General features: G+C 40.8%; 1 protein-coding gene across 3 annotated transcripts in view; it reads left to right on the forward strand.

Annotated features, from left to right (window-relative positions):
* CRB3 (crumbs cell polarity complex component 3) overlaps positions 1-13,394 on the forward strand; it is a 28,139-nt gene extending 14,745 nt beyond the window's left edge. For all 3 annotated transcript variants that reach the window (XM_075859173.1, XM_075859174.1, XM_075859175.1), the window contains 2 exons: positions 10,191-10,234; positions 11,123-13,394. In XM_075859173.1, coding sequence (XP_075715288.1) covers positions 10,191-10,234; positions 11,123-11,326 — 248 coding nt within the window. In that variant the 3' untranslated portion in view covers positions 11,327-13,394. The remainder of the gene's footprint in view (positions 1-10,190; positions 10,235-11,122) is intronic.
* The last annotated feature ends 1,475 nt before the right edge of the window (positions 13,395-14,869 follow it).

Consider the following 14,869-nt stretch of genomic DNA (forward strand, 5'->3'; position numbering starts at 1 on the left):
ACATCAGGCTATATGTAAGCTGTGAGGAGTACATCAGGGTATATGTAATATGTGAGGAGAACATCAGGGTATATGTAAGCTGTGCGGAGAACATCAGGGCATATGTAATCTGTGCGGAGAACATCAGGGTATATGTAAGCTGTGCGGAGTACATCAGGGCATAATAAGAGGGTATAATAATGGGGTAAATAATACAATTATCCATAGATGTGTGTTACGCTGTGAAGCGATCCGTTATGCGCAGGCCGGTGTCACACTGATAAACGGTTTTCTTTCTTATCCCCCTTCTGTAACGCTCTGCACCTTTTGGAGGCTTTTTCTCCTTTGTAGTTTGGGAAATATTACTGGGAAAGTTTTGCGCTGGTATAATACGGGCGCCCTCGCTTCCAGCGGATGTGCTATGTGCCTTCCTTTTCTAGTTCCTAAATACTAGGGCCCTGAAACTGAAGGAAGGTTCCCCTCCGGCCTGCACATTGAGATGTTTTTCATCACCGCATTACTAGTGCCATAACTTTTTTATTTTTCAGTTGATTGAGCGGTGTGCGGGCTTGTTTTTTGCGAGACGGGCTGTAGATTTTATTGGTACCATTTTGGAACACATACGACTTTTTGATCACTTTTTATTTCATTTTTTGGTAAAGGAAATTACCAAAAACAAGCAATTCTGGAATAGTTTTTTTATTGGGGTTTTTGTCGGTATCCACAGTGCTCTCTAAATTACATGTTAGCTTTATTCTGCGGGTCGATACGATTACGGCGATACCAAATTTATATAGTTTTTTTTATGTATTGCGGCTTTTGCACAATAAAATCACTTTTTTTATAAAATCATTTGTTTTCTCTGTCGACATTCTAAGACCCATAACTTTATTATTTTTGCGTGCACAAAGCGGTGTCAGGGATTATTTTTTGCGGCACGGATTGTCGTTTTTATTAGTACTATTTTGGAGTAAATGTTACTTTTTGATCACTTTTTATAGCATTTTTTGGAAGGAGACGTGACCGAAAAACGAAGATTCTGGCGCAGTTTTTCATGTTTTTTTTTTACCGCGTTCACCGTGCGGGATAAATTACATAATAGTTTTGTAGTTTGGGTCGCTACGGACGCGGCGATACCAATTATGTATAGTTTTTTTTATTTTTACGGTTTTTCCCATAATAAAAGACTTACTATGGGAAAAAAGTCAGTGTAGCTTTATTTTTATTTGAAATGTGTGTGTTTTTATTGTTTTACGACATTTTTATTTACTTTTTTTTACTTTTCTGACTTGTCCCACTAGGGGACATGAGGGCCTGATGCCCCGATCGCTACTCTAATACACTGCACTACATACGTAGTGCAGTCTATTAGCGCTGTCAGTTATTCACTGACAGCAAGCCTATGAGGACACGCCGCAGGCGGGTCCTCATCGGCTCCCGTACAAGGCAGACTCGGACGCCATTTTCTGGCGTCCGATTGCCACAGCAACCCAGCGATTGCATCACTGGGTTGCCGAAAGGGTGAAAACCTAACAGATGCTGCGCTCTATTGAGCGCATCATCTGAGGGGTTAATCTGCCGGATAGGAGAATAGCTCCGGTCCTGGCAGTTACAGGAGGGTGCCAGCTGTATAATACAGCTGTCACCCCGCGGTGATGGTGCCGGCTCTGCTTCTGAGCCCGCACCATCACTGCGCCGTACATATATGGCGCTTTGCGGGAAGCACCTCCCGACAGCGCCGTATATATATGGCGGATGTCGGGAAGGGGTTAAAAGAGCAGCTCTCCCAAACAATGGCAGTGTCGCCCATCGATTTAGTTTCTTATGAATTTTTTCAAACAAGGGTGAATAATTTAGTTTATAGAGGGAAGAGGGAAATTTGCCTATTTTAATCCCCAGGTATGTGATATAAGATCTGGCTATTTCCACCGTACCCTGCAAGGGTGGTCTTGCCCCTGATTCCTTCAAGTAGAGTAATTGACTCTTTTGCGCATTGACTCTATAGCCTGAGAATGATCCAAAGTACCGTAGCTTCTCCAGCACCCCCCCCCCCCCCCAAATGATCCCCAGGCGATCTCAGAAATAGCAAAAGATCATCAGCAAAGCATGTCCGTTTAATCTCCTGACTGCCAACCATTATCCCTTCAAAATCACTGGAGGACAGAAGATGTCTCGCCAGCGGTTCCAAAGCCAAGTCAAACAGCAATGGAGACAGGGGGCATCCCTGTCGTGTTCCCTTCTGTAAATGGATCGGTGCTGAAAGAAAACCTGTGGTGAACACCCTAGCTAGAGGTTCTGAATAGAACGCTTCCAGGTAATTCCTAAACAATCCCTGTATCCCAAATCTATCTAGAACTAACCCCAGCCAATCCCAGTGAACATTATCAAAGGCCTTTTCGGCGTCCAATGTTAAAAGTGCTGGCGACTCGTACCCCTCCATGCTAGTGGCCTTTATTGCGTCTTGTACCGCCAGAACCGTGCGCATATTTTTGACCGCCGATCTCCCTTTAACAAAACCCACCTGGTGTGACCCAATCGGATCCGGAAGAAACAGGGCCAACCTGTCGGCCAATATCTTCGACAATATTTTAACATCCTGATTTATCAAAGAGATTGGGCGATAGGAGCCCGGGTTAGTCGGATCTTTCCCTTCCTTGTACAATACCTTGATAGAAGCTACATTGCCCGATCTCAGGAATTCCTTATTTAAAAGCATATGATTATACACCGGCAATAAAATGGGTGTGACGACCTCCCTCATAATCTTGTAAAAGTCACTAGAAAACCCGTCCGGTCCTGGCGCTTTATTATTCGTCAATGATTTAATGGTCGATATGATCTCTTGTTCCGTGATCAAAACATTTAACGATTCTCTATCCGAGTCCGAGAGAGATGGTATCGTTAAAGAGTCCAGAAACGCCCTCCCCTCAGTCCTCTCCGAAGTGTCCTGTGCATATAGCGCAGTGTAATAATCTCCCAGTAGATCATTGATGATCTTTGGATCTTTCTATATTTCCCCGTTCCCATCTCTCAACCCCCCCTATGTGAGTCGGGCGAAATTGCCCTTTCGCCATTTTGGCCAACAGGGATCCTGTTTTATTACCATACCTGAAGAAATGCGCGTTTGTTTGCTCTCTGGAACCTTTCCTTTCTATCTAGCCACATTTCAAACTCTGCCTTAGCTGTAAGCCATTCATCCCGAAGCGCTAATGTGGGATTTGCCGAGTACGCTGTATATTTCATGCGAAGATTTCTACTAGACTCGTTATAAAGCTTGTTGGTTTTTCTTTTAAGCGACGACACAAAAGAAATGATCCTCCCCCTCAGTACTGTCTTCCCTATGGGCTTGATTTTCCTGACTATATTCCAATAACTAGCCCTTCAAACATGATTGAAAGGATTCATCAGTTACCAAGAAAGAAGGAAATTTCCACAAGATATCCGATCCCCATTTAAATGTATCTGCCAAGATCAGAGATACCGGTGAATGATCTGAAATCACCAAGTCCTCTATGTGAGCACTAAGAATCCTAGGGAGGAGCACCGGAGAAGCCACCAAGTAGTCAATACGCGACCATGCGGTATGCGCATGGGAAAAGTGAGTGAACTCTCTACCTAATGGAAATTGTGTTCTCCATACATCTACCATGCCTGTGGAGGCCAGTAATGGGGCCAAGACTTTATAGTGCGTTCTTTCAACCCTACCATCTCCCCTTCGCCTGTCCTCCGTTGTGCATAAAACCGAATTAAGGTCCCCTCCCAAAAGAATCTGAGGTTCTTTATCCGCTAAAAGTTTACCTTCCAGGAATTGAAAAAAAGACCCGATTTGTTGTCATTCGGTGCATATATACAGTACAAGCTCATTCTCCCCATTGCGCCATCTAAGATCACATGTAAATATCTGCCCCCTCCATCCTGCTCAGAAGTAACCACAGAACAATCAATTCTTTTGTGTATGAGGAGTAAGACGCTCGCCTTGCCATTGACTGCTGGAGAACCCACTACTGTGCCCACCCATAACTTGCGCATTCTCTGGAAATCACATTCCAGCAGATGGGTTTCCTGCAAAATTGTTATATCCGCTTTCAACCTTTTCAGGTGGCGAAGGACCATCATACGCTTATGTGGGGACTGCAGTCCCTTCACATTCCATGTTATTACTTTAGGCATCTCACAGCAATTGCAAAGCAAACCTCATCCACCGAGACAGTTTCCCGCCCTCCTCCCCCCTCCCTAAACATAAAACAAGATTGAAACCCCAACAACAGATCATTACTAGTTTCAGACTTCTCTTTTTTTCGCACATTTTAGCGTGGAATCTCTGCACATTCCACCACTAGGAACCCCTTGGTATACCATGAACCCCCTGTATATCAGGAAAGTATCAACAAAATCGTACACTCCCACCCAACTCCATGCAGAAATTCCCTCAAGCCTCACTTCAGCTGCACAATCCCCTACCAATAACATCAGTAAGCATCAACCTCCGATGCAACTACAGGAATAACAATCGTGCCTCAGACATTGTGAATCTTAAAATAACATGAGTCTCCTTCCATCACCATCTGGACATCTCCCGTCAGTCCGGAGAAGAAGAGGTAAGACCCCTCCTGGTACTCCTGTTTCTGGAACTTCCCCTGCGAGGCAATCCATCTCTGTATGTCTGACGATCCCCATTGTTGTCTTGGGACAAGCTTTCCACAAATTTAGCCGCCTCCCCTGTAGATGAAAACGATTCCACACCACCACCGGGCTCGAAGATCTTAAGAATGGCGGGAAACATCAAAGAGAACCGAATGCGCTTCTGGACCAGTAGAGAGCACACCGTGCTGAAAGCACGCCGTTTGCGTGTAACCTCTGCCGAGTAATCTCCGAACATTAAGATTCTGTTGCCTCGCACTCTCACTTGTGCCGAGGACCTTCGATAGGCCTGTAGCACATTTGTTTTATCCACATAGTCCAGGTACTTCACAATAACTGGTCGCGGTCTTGCTGGAGCGCCATCTTGGGTAACACTCCGCATTGGACCCACTCTATGAGCTCTCTCAGCGGGGCAGGCAAGCCCAGCGCCTGAGGCAATTCCACAGCACACAACTTTAGCAGCTGGCCTGCTGGTATAGATTCTGGGAGCCCAATGATGCGTAAATTGCTCCTTCTCGAGCGATTCTCCAGGTCATCCACTTTATCTACCAGTTGGAGATTGGAAGCAATCACCTTCTTCACCTCCTCCTGTGTTCCCGCTAACTCATCCTCCAATAAACTGAGACGTTGCTCCAAATCAGTGATTCGTTCCGCCTGAGCTGAGACATCCGACTGTATTTGATGTAATAATTTCGACACCGTCTCCTCCAAAGAAGCTGTAATATCTGGGGCTATAAGTTTAGCTACTTCTATGGCCAAAACTCGACATGAAATGTCCATATTGTGAAGCATAGTATCAGGCTCACCTTCTTACAATGCTGGCTGCACCAGAGGAGGTTGTGATGCCGAGCGCGAGCTCGTGCTCCTCGTGTTCCTGGCTGGCTCAGGCGCCATTTTCCCCAGCGGCAGCATGTCGTCAGTCTGTGGGGCCTGTGAGTTTAATCCTGGGGTCCCGGTTTTCACCAGGAATCTCTCCATACGCCGGAGAGAAGCCTGTACTTCGGGTTGTCGGCTAGTGGCCTCAAGTCGGGTATCAAAGCCTCGGGACCCCGTGTTTTTTTTTTTTTGTTTTTTTTTAGTCGGGTTAACGGAGCTCTCTTTACTCGCGTCTAACCATGTGCGCGCTTGAACCGGAAGTCCAAAGCGTTTCTATTGGTCAAAAAGTTCAGATGTGCCCTGAGACCACCCTCCGTGTGTCTGGAGAGTCTGCCACGTGCTGCATGGTGAACTCAAAAGGTGTTTTTATATATTTTTTGGCCGCTCTTCCATAAAGCCCCACTCTGTGTAGTGTACGTCTTAGGCTGAGTTCACACGGGTCGGATACGCTGCGTAAAAGCACGAAGTGTATCTGCCCTGTGCACCACAGGGAATTGCGGGCGAAAAACCGCGGCACTTAGCTGGCCTGCTAGCAGAACGGCCTCCTGGGATGACGTTTCACCCGACGGGACCGCCTGTGATTGGCTGCAGCGGTCACATGGGATGAAACGTCATCCAAGGAGGCCGCCCTGGAGGGAGGAACACAGACTTCTGGGTAAGTATGAGATTTTTTTTTTTTTATGTTTTGTTTTTTTTGTGGCGGAATGCTTTGAACCCGCTGCAAAAAATGCAACATCTATTTGTTGCGGGATTTACCTCCCCATTGAATTCAATGGGGAAAACCTGCAACAGTTAAGCAGGTCCATTTCTGAGCGTTTTTTCTGCTCCGTATTTACATAGCGTGTGGATAAGATTCGTTCAATCTCATCCACTTTGCTGCTACTGTACCTGTTACAGATTTTCCGTTGCGGAAAATCCGCAGTATTTATGCAAAGTGTGAACTTACTCTTATACTGATCCTATATACAAATGTGACGTCTCCTCCGTGAATACTTCTGTAAGGCACTGTATAGTGGCAGTATTATAGTAGTTGTATTCTTGTATATAGTGGCAGTATTATAGTAGTTATATTCTTGTATATAGGAGGCAGTATTATAGTAGTTATATTCTTGTATATAGGAGGCAGTATTATAGTAGTTATATTCTTGTATATAGTGGCAGTATTATAGTAGTTCTATTCTTGTATATAGGAGCAGTATTATAGTAGTTATATTCTTGTATATAGGGGCAGTATTATAGTAGTTATATTCTTGTATATAGGGGGCAGTATTATAGTAGTTATATTCTTGTATATAGGAGCAGTATTATAGTAGTTATATTCTTGTATATATGGGGCAGTATTATAGTAGTTATATTCTTGTATATAGGGGCAGTATTATAGTAGTTATATTCTTGTATATAGGGGCAGTGTTATAGTAGTTATATTCTTTTATATAGGGAGCAGTATTATAGTAGTTTTATTCTTGTACATAGGAGCAGTATTATAGTAGTTATATTCTTGTATATAGGGGCAGTATTATAGTAGTTATATTCTTGTATATAGGGGCAGTATTATAGTAGTTATATTCTTGTATATAGGAGGCAGTATTATAGTAGCTATATTCTTGTATATAGGAGCAGTATTATAGTAGTTATATTCTTGTATATAGGGAGCAGTATTATAGTAGTTATATTCTTGTACATAGGGGCAGTATTATAGTAGTTATATTCTTGTATATAGGAGGCAGTATTATAGTAGCTATATTCTTGTATATAGGAGGCAGTATTATAGTAGTTATATTCTTGTATATAGGGGCAGTATTATAGTAGTTATATTCTTGTATATAGGGGCAGTATTATAGTAGTTATATTCTTGTATATAGGGGCAGTATTATAGTAGTTATATTCTTGTACATAGGGGCAGTATTATAGTAGTTATATTCTTGTATATAGGGGCAGTATTATAGTAGTTATATTCTTGTATATAGGGGCAGTATTATAGTAGTTATATTCTTGTACATAGGGGCAGTATTATAGTAGTTATATTCTTGTATATAGGGGGCAGTATTATAGTAGTTATATTCTTGTACATAGGGGCAGTATTATAGTAGTTATATTCTTGTATATAGGGGCAGTATTATAGTAGTTATATTCTTGTATATAGGGGCAGTATTATAGTAGTTATATTCTTGTACATAGGGGCAGTATTATAGTAGTTATATTCTTGTATATAGGGGCAGTATTATAGTAGTTATATTCTTGTATATAGGGGCAGTATTATAGTAGTTATATTCTTGTATATAGGGGCAGTATTATAGTAGTTATATTCTTGTACATAGGGGCAGTATTATAGTAGTTATATTCTTGTATATAGGGGCAGTATTATAGTAGTTATATTCTTGTATATAGGGGCAGTATTATAGTAGTTATATTCTTGTATATAGGGGCAGTATTATAGTAGTTATATTCTTGTACATAGGGGGCAGTATTATAGTAGTTATATTCTTGTATATAGGAGCAGTATTATAACAGTTATATTCTTGTATATAGGGGGCAGTATTATAGTAGTTATATTCTTGTATATAGGAGGCAGTATTATAGTAGCTATATTCTTGTATATAGGGGCAGTATTATACTAGTTATATTCTTGTACATAGGGGCAGTATTATAGTAGTTATATTCTTGTACATAGGGGCAGTATTATAGTAGTTATATTCTTGTATATAGGAGCAGTATTATAGTAGTTATATTCTTGTATATAGGAGCAGTATTATAGTTGTTATATTCTTGTATATAGGGGGCAGTATTATAGTAGTTATATTCTTGTATGTAGGAGGCAGTATTATAGTAGTTATATTCTTGTATATAGGGGGCAGTATTATAGTAGTTATATTCTTGTATATAGGGAGCAGTATTATAGTAGTTATATTCTTGTATATAGGGAGCAGTATTATAGTAGTTATATTCTTGTATATAGGGGGCAGTATTATAGTAGTTATATTCTTGTATATAGGGGGCAGTATTATAGTAGTTATATTCTTGTATATAGGGGGCAGTATTATAGTAGTTATATTCTTGTATATAGGGGACAGTATTATAGTAGTTATATTCTTGTGTATATAGGAGCAGTATTATAGTAGTTATATTCTTGTATATAGGAGCAGTATTATAGTAGTTGTATTCTTGTATATAGGGGCTGTATTATACTAGTTATATTCTTGTACATAGGGGCAGTATTATAGTAGTTATATTCTTGTACATAGGGGCAGTATTATAGTAGTTATATTCTTGTATGTAGGAGGCAGTATTATAGTAGTTATATTCTTGTATGTATGGGGCAGTATTATAGTAGTTATATTCTTGTATATAGGGAGCAGTATTATAGTAGTTATATTCTTGTATATAAGTGCAGTATTATAGTAGTTATATTCTTGTATATAGGAGGCAGTATTATAGTAGTTATATTCTTGTACATAGGGTGCAGTATTATAGTAGTTATATTCTTGTATATAGGAGCAGTATTATAGTAGTTATATTCTTGTATATAGGAGGCAGTATTATAGTAGTTATATTCTTGTATATAGTGAGCAGTATTATAGTAGTTATATTCTTGTATATAGGGGCATTATTATAGTAGTTATATTCTTGTATATAGGAGGCAGTATTATAGTAGTTATATTCTTGTATATAGGAGGCAGTATTATAGTAGTTATATTCTTGTATATAGGAGGCAGTATTGTAGTAGTTATATTCTTGTACATAGTAGCAGTATTATAGCAGTTATATTATTGTATATAGGAGCAGTATTATAGTAGTTATATTCTTGTATATAGGGGGCAGTATTATAGTAGTTATATTCTTGTATATAGGGAGCAGTATTATAGTAGTTATATTCTTGTATATAGGGAGCAGTATTATAGTAGTTATATTCTTGTATATAAGTGCAGTATTATAGTAGTTATATTCTTGTATATAGGAGGCAGTGTTATAGTAGTTATATTCTTGTACATAGGGTGCAGTATTATAGTAGTTATATTCTTGTATATAGGAGGCAGTATTATAGTAGTTATATTCTTGTATATAGTGAGCAGTATTATAGTAGTTATATTCTTGTATATAGGGGCATTATTATAGTAGTTATATTCTTGTATATAGGAGGCAGTATTATAGTAGTTATATTCTTGTATATAGGAGGCAGTATTATAGTAGTTATATTCTTGTATATAGGAGGCAGTATTATAGTAGTTATACTCTTGTATATAGGGGCAGTATTATAATAATTATATTCTTGTACATAGGGCAGTATTATAGTAGTTATATTCTTGTATATAGGAGGCAGTATTATAGTAGTTATATTCTTGTACATAGTAGCAGTATTATAGCAGTTATATTATTGTATATAGGGGCAGTATTATAGTAGTTATATTCTTGTATATAGGGGGCAGTATTATAGTAATTATATTCTTGTACATATGGAGCAGTATTATAGTAGTTATATTCTTGTATATAGGGGGCAGTATTATAGTAGTTATATTCTTGTACATAGGGGGCAGTATTATAGTAGTTATATTTTTTACATAGGGGCCAGTTTTTTTTTTTTTGTTTACATGATTGTTACCAGGGACACAGCTTTTTCTACATATGTGTCTTCATTGTGTATTATTATATTTTTTTTGAGTCTTCCTAACATATATCTGTTCCTATTCCCTTTTTAGCATCAAATGAGACGACTACCACGCCGTCCCCGGGCAGACTCTCGGTGAGTGAGATGGGGCATTCATTTAGTTGGTTTGGGAGGAAGCAATGTCAGGTCTCACCAGGTATAAACTTGACTTCGTCCATTTTTATCGGACGAGCAACAGGAGGAAAAGCAGTCTAGCTATATTACTGATGGCAGACTGTTGTAAAACGGCCTCTGACTGATGATGGTTTCGCTGGGCCACCATGGGTAGATTGTTGTTTCGGAGGCCTTCCAATAACAGGGAATTGACGTTTGTCTTGCCAAAACCATTGGTCATTGAAACATTTGCTGGTTCTGAAAGGCTTCAGGATATCCATGTGCGGACAGAGCTTTCTGATGGTGGTCTTAGACAATTTGTTCACGTACAGTTGTTGGGTCCAGTCTTCGTTCGTCTGTGGTTTCTGACTTTTAGTGGACTAACCGATTGGTGTAGTAGTTCAAAAAGAGGGTCTCTTAGTCTCTCGGATATAGCGTATAGAAAATAAGCACGAATTCAGCTCTTGAGAAAGGGGGCGATCCCCCCGAAACGTCACGCAGGTGTTGTCAGACGCCGACCCTCCACTCGTGGTGTCTCTATCGGCGAAAGCCCTGGATCTAACTGGGTAGATTTAGACGGAATTCTAACCAGGAAACTTCCGGTACTCTAACCTTCTAATGGGTGAAAATAAAATTTGTTCACATTTGGCAATTGTTATGCCTTTGTTTTCTGTCACTTGAAATGGAAAAACATTTAATACCGTTTTCTACATTTTGACTCTTGTCTGAATTAGTGCCTATTTTCTCTACGCTGGGTCCAGTATTAGGCCATAGATAAACCTCCATTGCTGTCCTTCACCAGATCTACTGACTTATAGCCCAACCAATATCCAACTATATTAACCAGCATCTTCTTGTCTAATATTCCAGGAGTCCGAGCGACTGGCGGCAATAATTGTCCCATCCATAGTGGGTGGTATCATTTTAATCGGCATTATTGCCTTCTTCTTAGTCAAAGTGAAAGAGAAACGCCAGACGGAGGGAACGTATCATCCCAGCAGTGAGGAGCAGGCCGGATCTCGAGTAGAGGCCAATGCTGCCCTAAAACTTCCTCCAGAAGAACGGCTGATCTAAGAAGCCACAGGAGTTGGTGTCCGTCTTCCGGAGAGAGCCTGAAGATCCATTCACCTGCTGGGTCCAGTCCAGAGCAAGGGGGAAAGTTCTGCTGATAGGACTGATTTACCGCAGGTGGAGTAGACTTGTTACAACATCACATGGGAGTATGTCCACCATGAAGACTTGCTCAACAATGTTGACCTGGATAGCTGTGCTTCTCCATTGACCATTGCATGGTCCACCATACCTCATGTCATATTTGCCTCTTGAGCTACGATAAATAGGTCACGTCCATGCTCATTCTCCATCCACTCCCCTTAGACACTCACTCCTGTGGGGCTCTGAATGAGAAGACATTGGGTATAGCTCTCCCCCTTCCTCCATCTTTTCTCATTAAGCAGTATTAGATCATTTAAAAATTGTGAAAAAAATAAATCAAAAAATGGCCGCAGGGGTAGAAAATCACATATGGCCCGACAATTTTTTAAATCCACGTGAGGGCTCACGTCTTTTAGAGCTGTTGTAGATAGTGTAATTATTTTTGTATTTATGCACCCAGAAAATCAAGACGCTGATAACGTATATTGAGATGTCTATTTAATTAATCAATGAATAAATTTATTTTCATGATTTTTATTTTTTAATGGACACATGTAATAATATCAGGTGAGGGGCATGCTCCAGTGACAGACACTCTAGAACTCTTCTTCTCGGCTGGGTCTGTGACTTGACTATGAGGGGGCGTCCAACCATAAGATATTAGGGGAGCCATAAGATAATCCCACCCCATGACTTCTTAGTTACAGAGTTCTGCACTTTTCCTAAGCCGTCAAGGTTGACGGATTACCATACCATAGTAACTGATTAAAGGGGTTCCCCGCTTTCGAAATGACCTACTTGTTAGAACAGTCTCTTGACAATACGTTGATCATAAAATTTCCCCTTGCTGGGATCTCCAGCGATCAGCTGTAATCTTTGTGGAATCCTGGCAGTTCCCTGCAGCACCGCCAGAGGGAAAATGAAGCATTACACACAGTGCTTCTTCATGTCAATGTGATGTCTGTGTAATACAGGACTAGTCCTCCTGCGCCTGAGGGACTCCCTTTGTAACTGCTCTCTACTCTGGTCAATTGATGTGATCTATTCTGAATAGAGGACCCCCCTCTATTACCTCAGAATTCACTGATTGGTTACATGGAAATGGGTTTTCTAAACAGGAAAATCCCTTTAACTCAATCAGCTTTTACCTGTCTGGTAAGGAGGCCATACACACTACAACTAATGGAAAACCTGGAGAACGCTAGTGGTTATTTATTATATTATGAGATCGACCATTGGAAAAAATAATTTCTCCGGATGACACTTTAACACAGAACTAATGCATTTGATAGTTTGCCCATTGAGGAGGGCAGGCAGCGGCACATTAAAAAAAAACCCCAAAGCTGGCTGTTGTATGCACGTGGCGGGAGCCCACACTATCATGGACCCCCTTAAAAGCAAAAATAGCACCGTGTACAGGCAGCCTATGTTGCACTATAAAGCTGATGACCTGATTGGTCACTTTTGGAATTAGCACAACACATTGTTATATTGTTGTTATCCCCGAATATTCCAGGTCGCCTCATGGTGACTTCTGTATGAGAAGATCCGGCTTGGTGTGTTATAAACCTGTGTTGGTATTAGTCTTCGTATCTGTACATTGTTTGATTCCTTCCTCTTCCATTGCCTGGATTGACCTGGTCTACCGCCTTCATGCACATATGGTAGAGCAAGCCACTTGAAGGAATTGTCCACATTGAGTAGAAATGCTCTTATAGTAGTCAGGGTTAATAATTATGTCCCCACCTATAACATTTGTGAAGTTTATCTCTAACAGGAGCCGTGCACAGTAGTACTTCTTCTAAACCTCGTGCCTTAACCACCTTGTACTGAAAACTTTCTTCACCCCTCATTCTGTTACGCCAAATAACCATTGACGATCCACTGCAAAATATTCCAAATATCCTGTTTTGTACTGGTCCTATGATTGTTTTTGTTTTTTTTACATATTTTAGTTGTATATAAAATTAAAGTATTTTATCATGACCTTCATGTTGTGGTTTTTTTATTCCATAGTTGTTGCCTCCTCCTTTAACTGTAGCCGTATTAGTTGAGGAGACTGGACACTTTAGCACAATTAATGATTTCTCTATATGCATTCACTAGTATTTGATGTTTACAATCCGCACAGTGTGTGTTTTAATTTATACCCCACTGTTCCAGTTGCTATTTTCTTGCTTTTCTAAACTCCAGCAGAACTGTACAACTTTTAATCATCGTTGTAACCCTCATCCAACTAGTATTATTGAGGTTTCACAGCATGCTGGAAATAGATACTCTTGGTTTACCTGAAGGTAATGTATGTAGGACATCTAGTGGCCAACATGAAAATAGCAACTTTCCATAATAAGTTTTTGAAGGTTTATTGTTGAGAATTGGCTTTAAAAAAAAATTAAAAAAAAGCCACCTGATGATTGTGTCCCTTTTTTTATTTTTGAGTCCATAAACATTGTGTTGACCCGTCCCCACTCACCTCTCTATGGGCCAGAACGGAGTACCATTCTGGCGTTCATCTGAATGGCTGGCATGTAATAATACATTTCCCCTGCAGGAGAAATATCCGGTTAGAGAAGGCTTCCTTCCAACAAAATCAGATGATTGTCAGCGGCGCTGGATCCCTGCGATCAGCTGATCACTGTAGCTGCTTTAATATAAAAGGGGTGGTCTGTGATGAGAACCCATTAGGAGCCTAGACAAGACTCGGACAACGTACATCACCTTATGGCAGCGTTGGCCAAGTCTACTCCTTTAGGCAATGTGTTGTGATTCCTGCTAGAAACCATGACGCAAGTGTGAACAAAGCCGAAGACTCCCTAAGAATAAGGAAAGCTTTGCATTTACAGAAACTAATCCTGAAAAGCCATTTTCAGACATGGATAAGGGAATAGTAGTCTGGTCTGGAGGGGTGTATAAGGGAATAGTAGTCTGGTCTGGAGGGGTGTATAAGGGAAAAGTAGTCTGGTCTGGGGTGTGTATAAGGGAATAGTAGTCTGGTCTGGAGGGTGTATAAGGGAATAGTAGTCTGGTCTGGGGTGTGTATAAGGGAATAGTCGTCTGGTCTGGGGTGTGTATAAGGGAATAGTAGTCTGGTCTGGAGGGGTGTATAAGGGAAAAGTAGTCTGGTCTGGGGTGTGTATAGGGATAGTAGTCTGGTCTGGGGGGTGTATAAGGGAATAGTCGTCTGGTCTGGAGTGTGTATAAGGGGATAGTAGTCTGGTCTGGAGGGGTGTATAAGGGAATAGTCGTCTGGTCTGGGGTGTGTATAAGGGAATACTCGTCTGGTCTGGGGGGGGGGGTGTATAAGGGAATAGTAGTCTGGTCTGGGGTGTGTATAAGGGAATACTCGTCTGGTCGGGGGGGGGGGGTGTATAAGGGAATAGTAGGGATAGTAGTCTGGTCTGGGGGGGTGGTGTATAAGGGAAAAGTAGTCTGGTCTGGGGGGTGTATAAGGGAATAGTAGGG

This window comes from Rhinoderma darwinii, chromosome 3 (assembly GCF_050947455.1).
Source record: "Rhinoderma darwinii isolate aRhiDar2 chromosome 3, aRhiDar2.hap1, whole genome shotgun sequence".
Classification (NCBI taxonomy): Eukaryota; Metazoa; Chordata; class Amphibia; order Anura; family Rhinodermatidae; genus Rhinoderma; species Rhinoderma darwinii.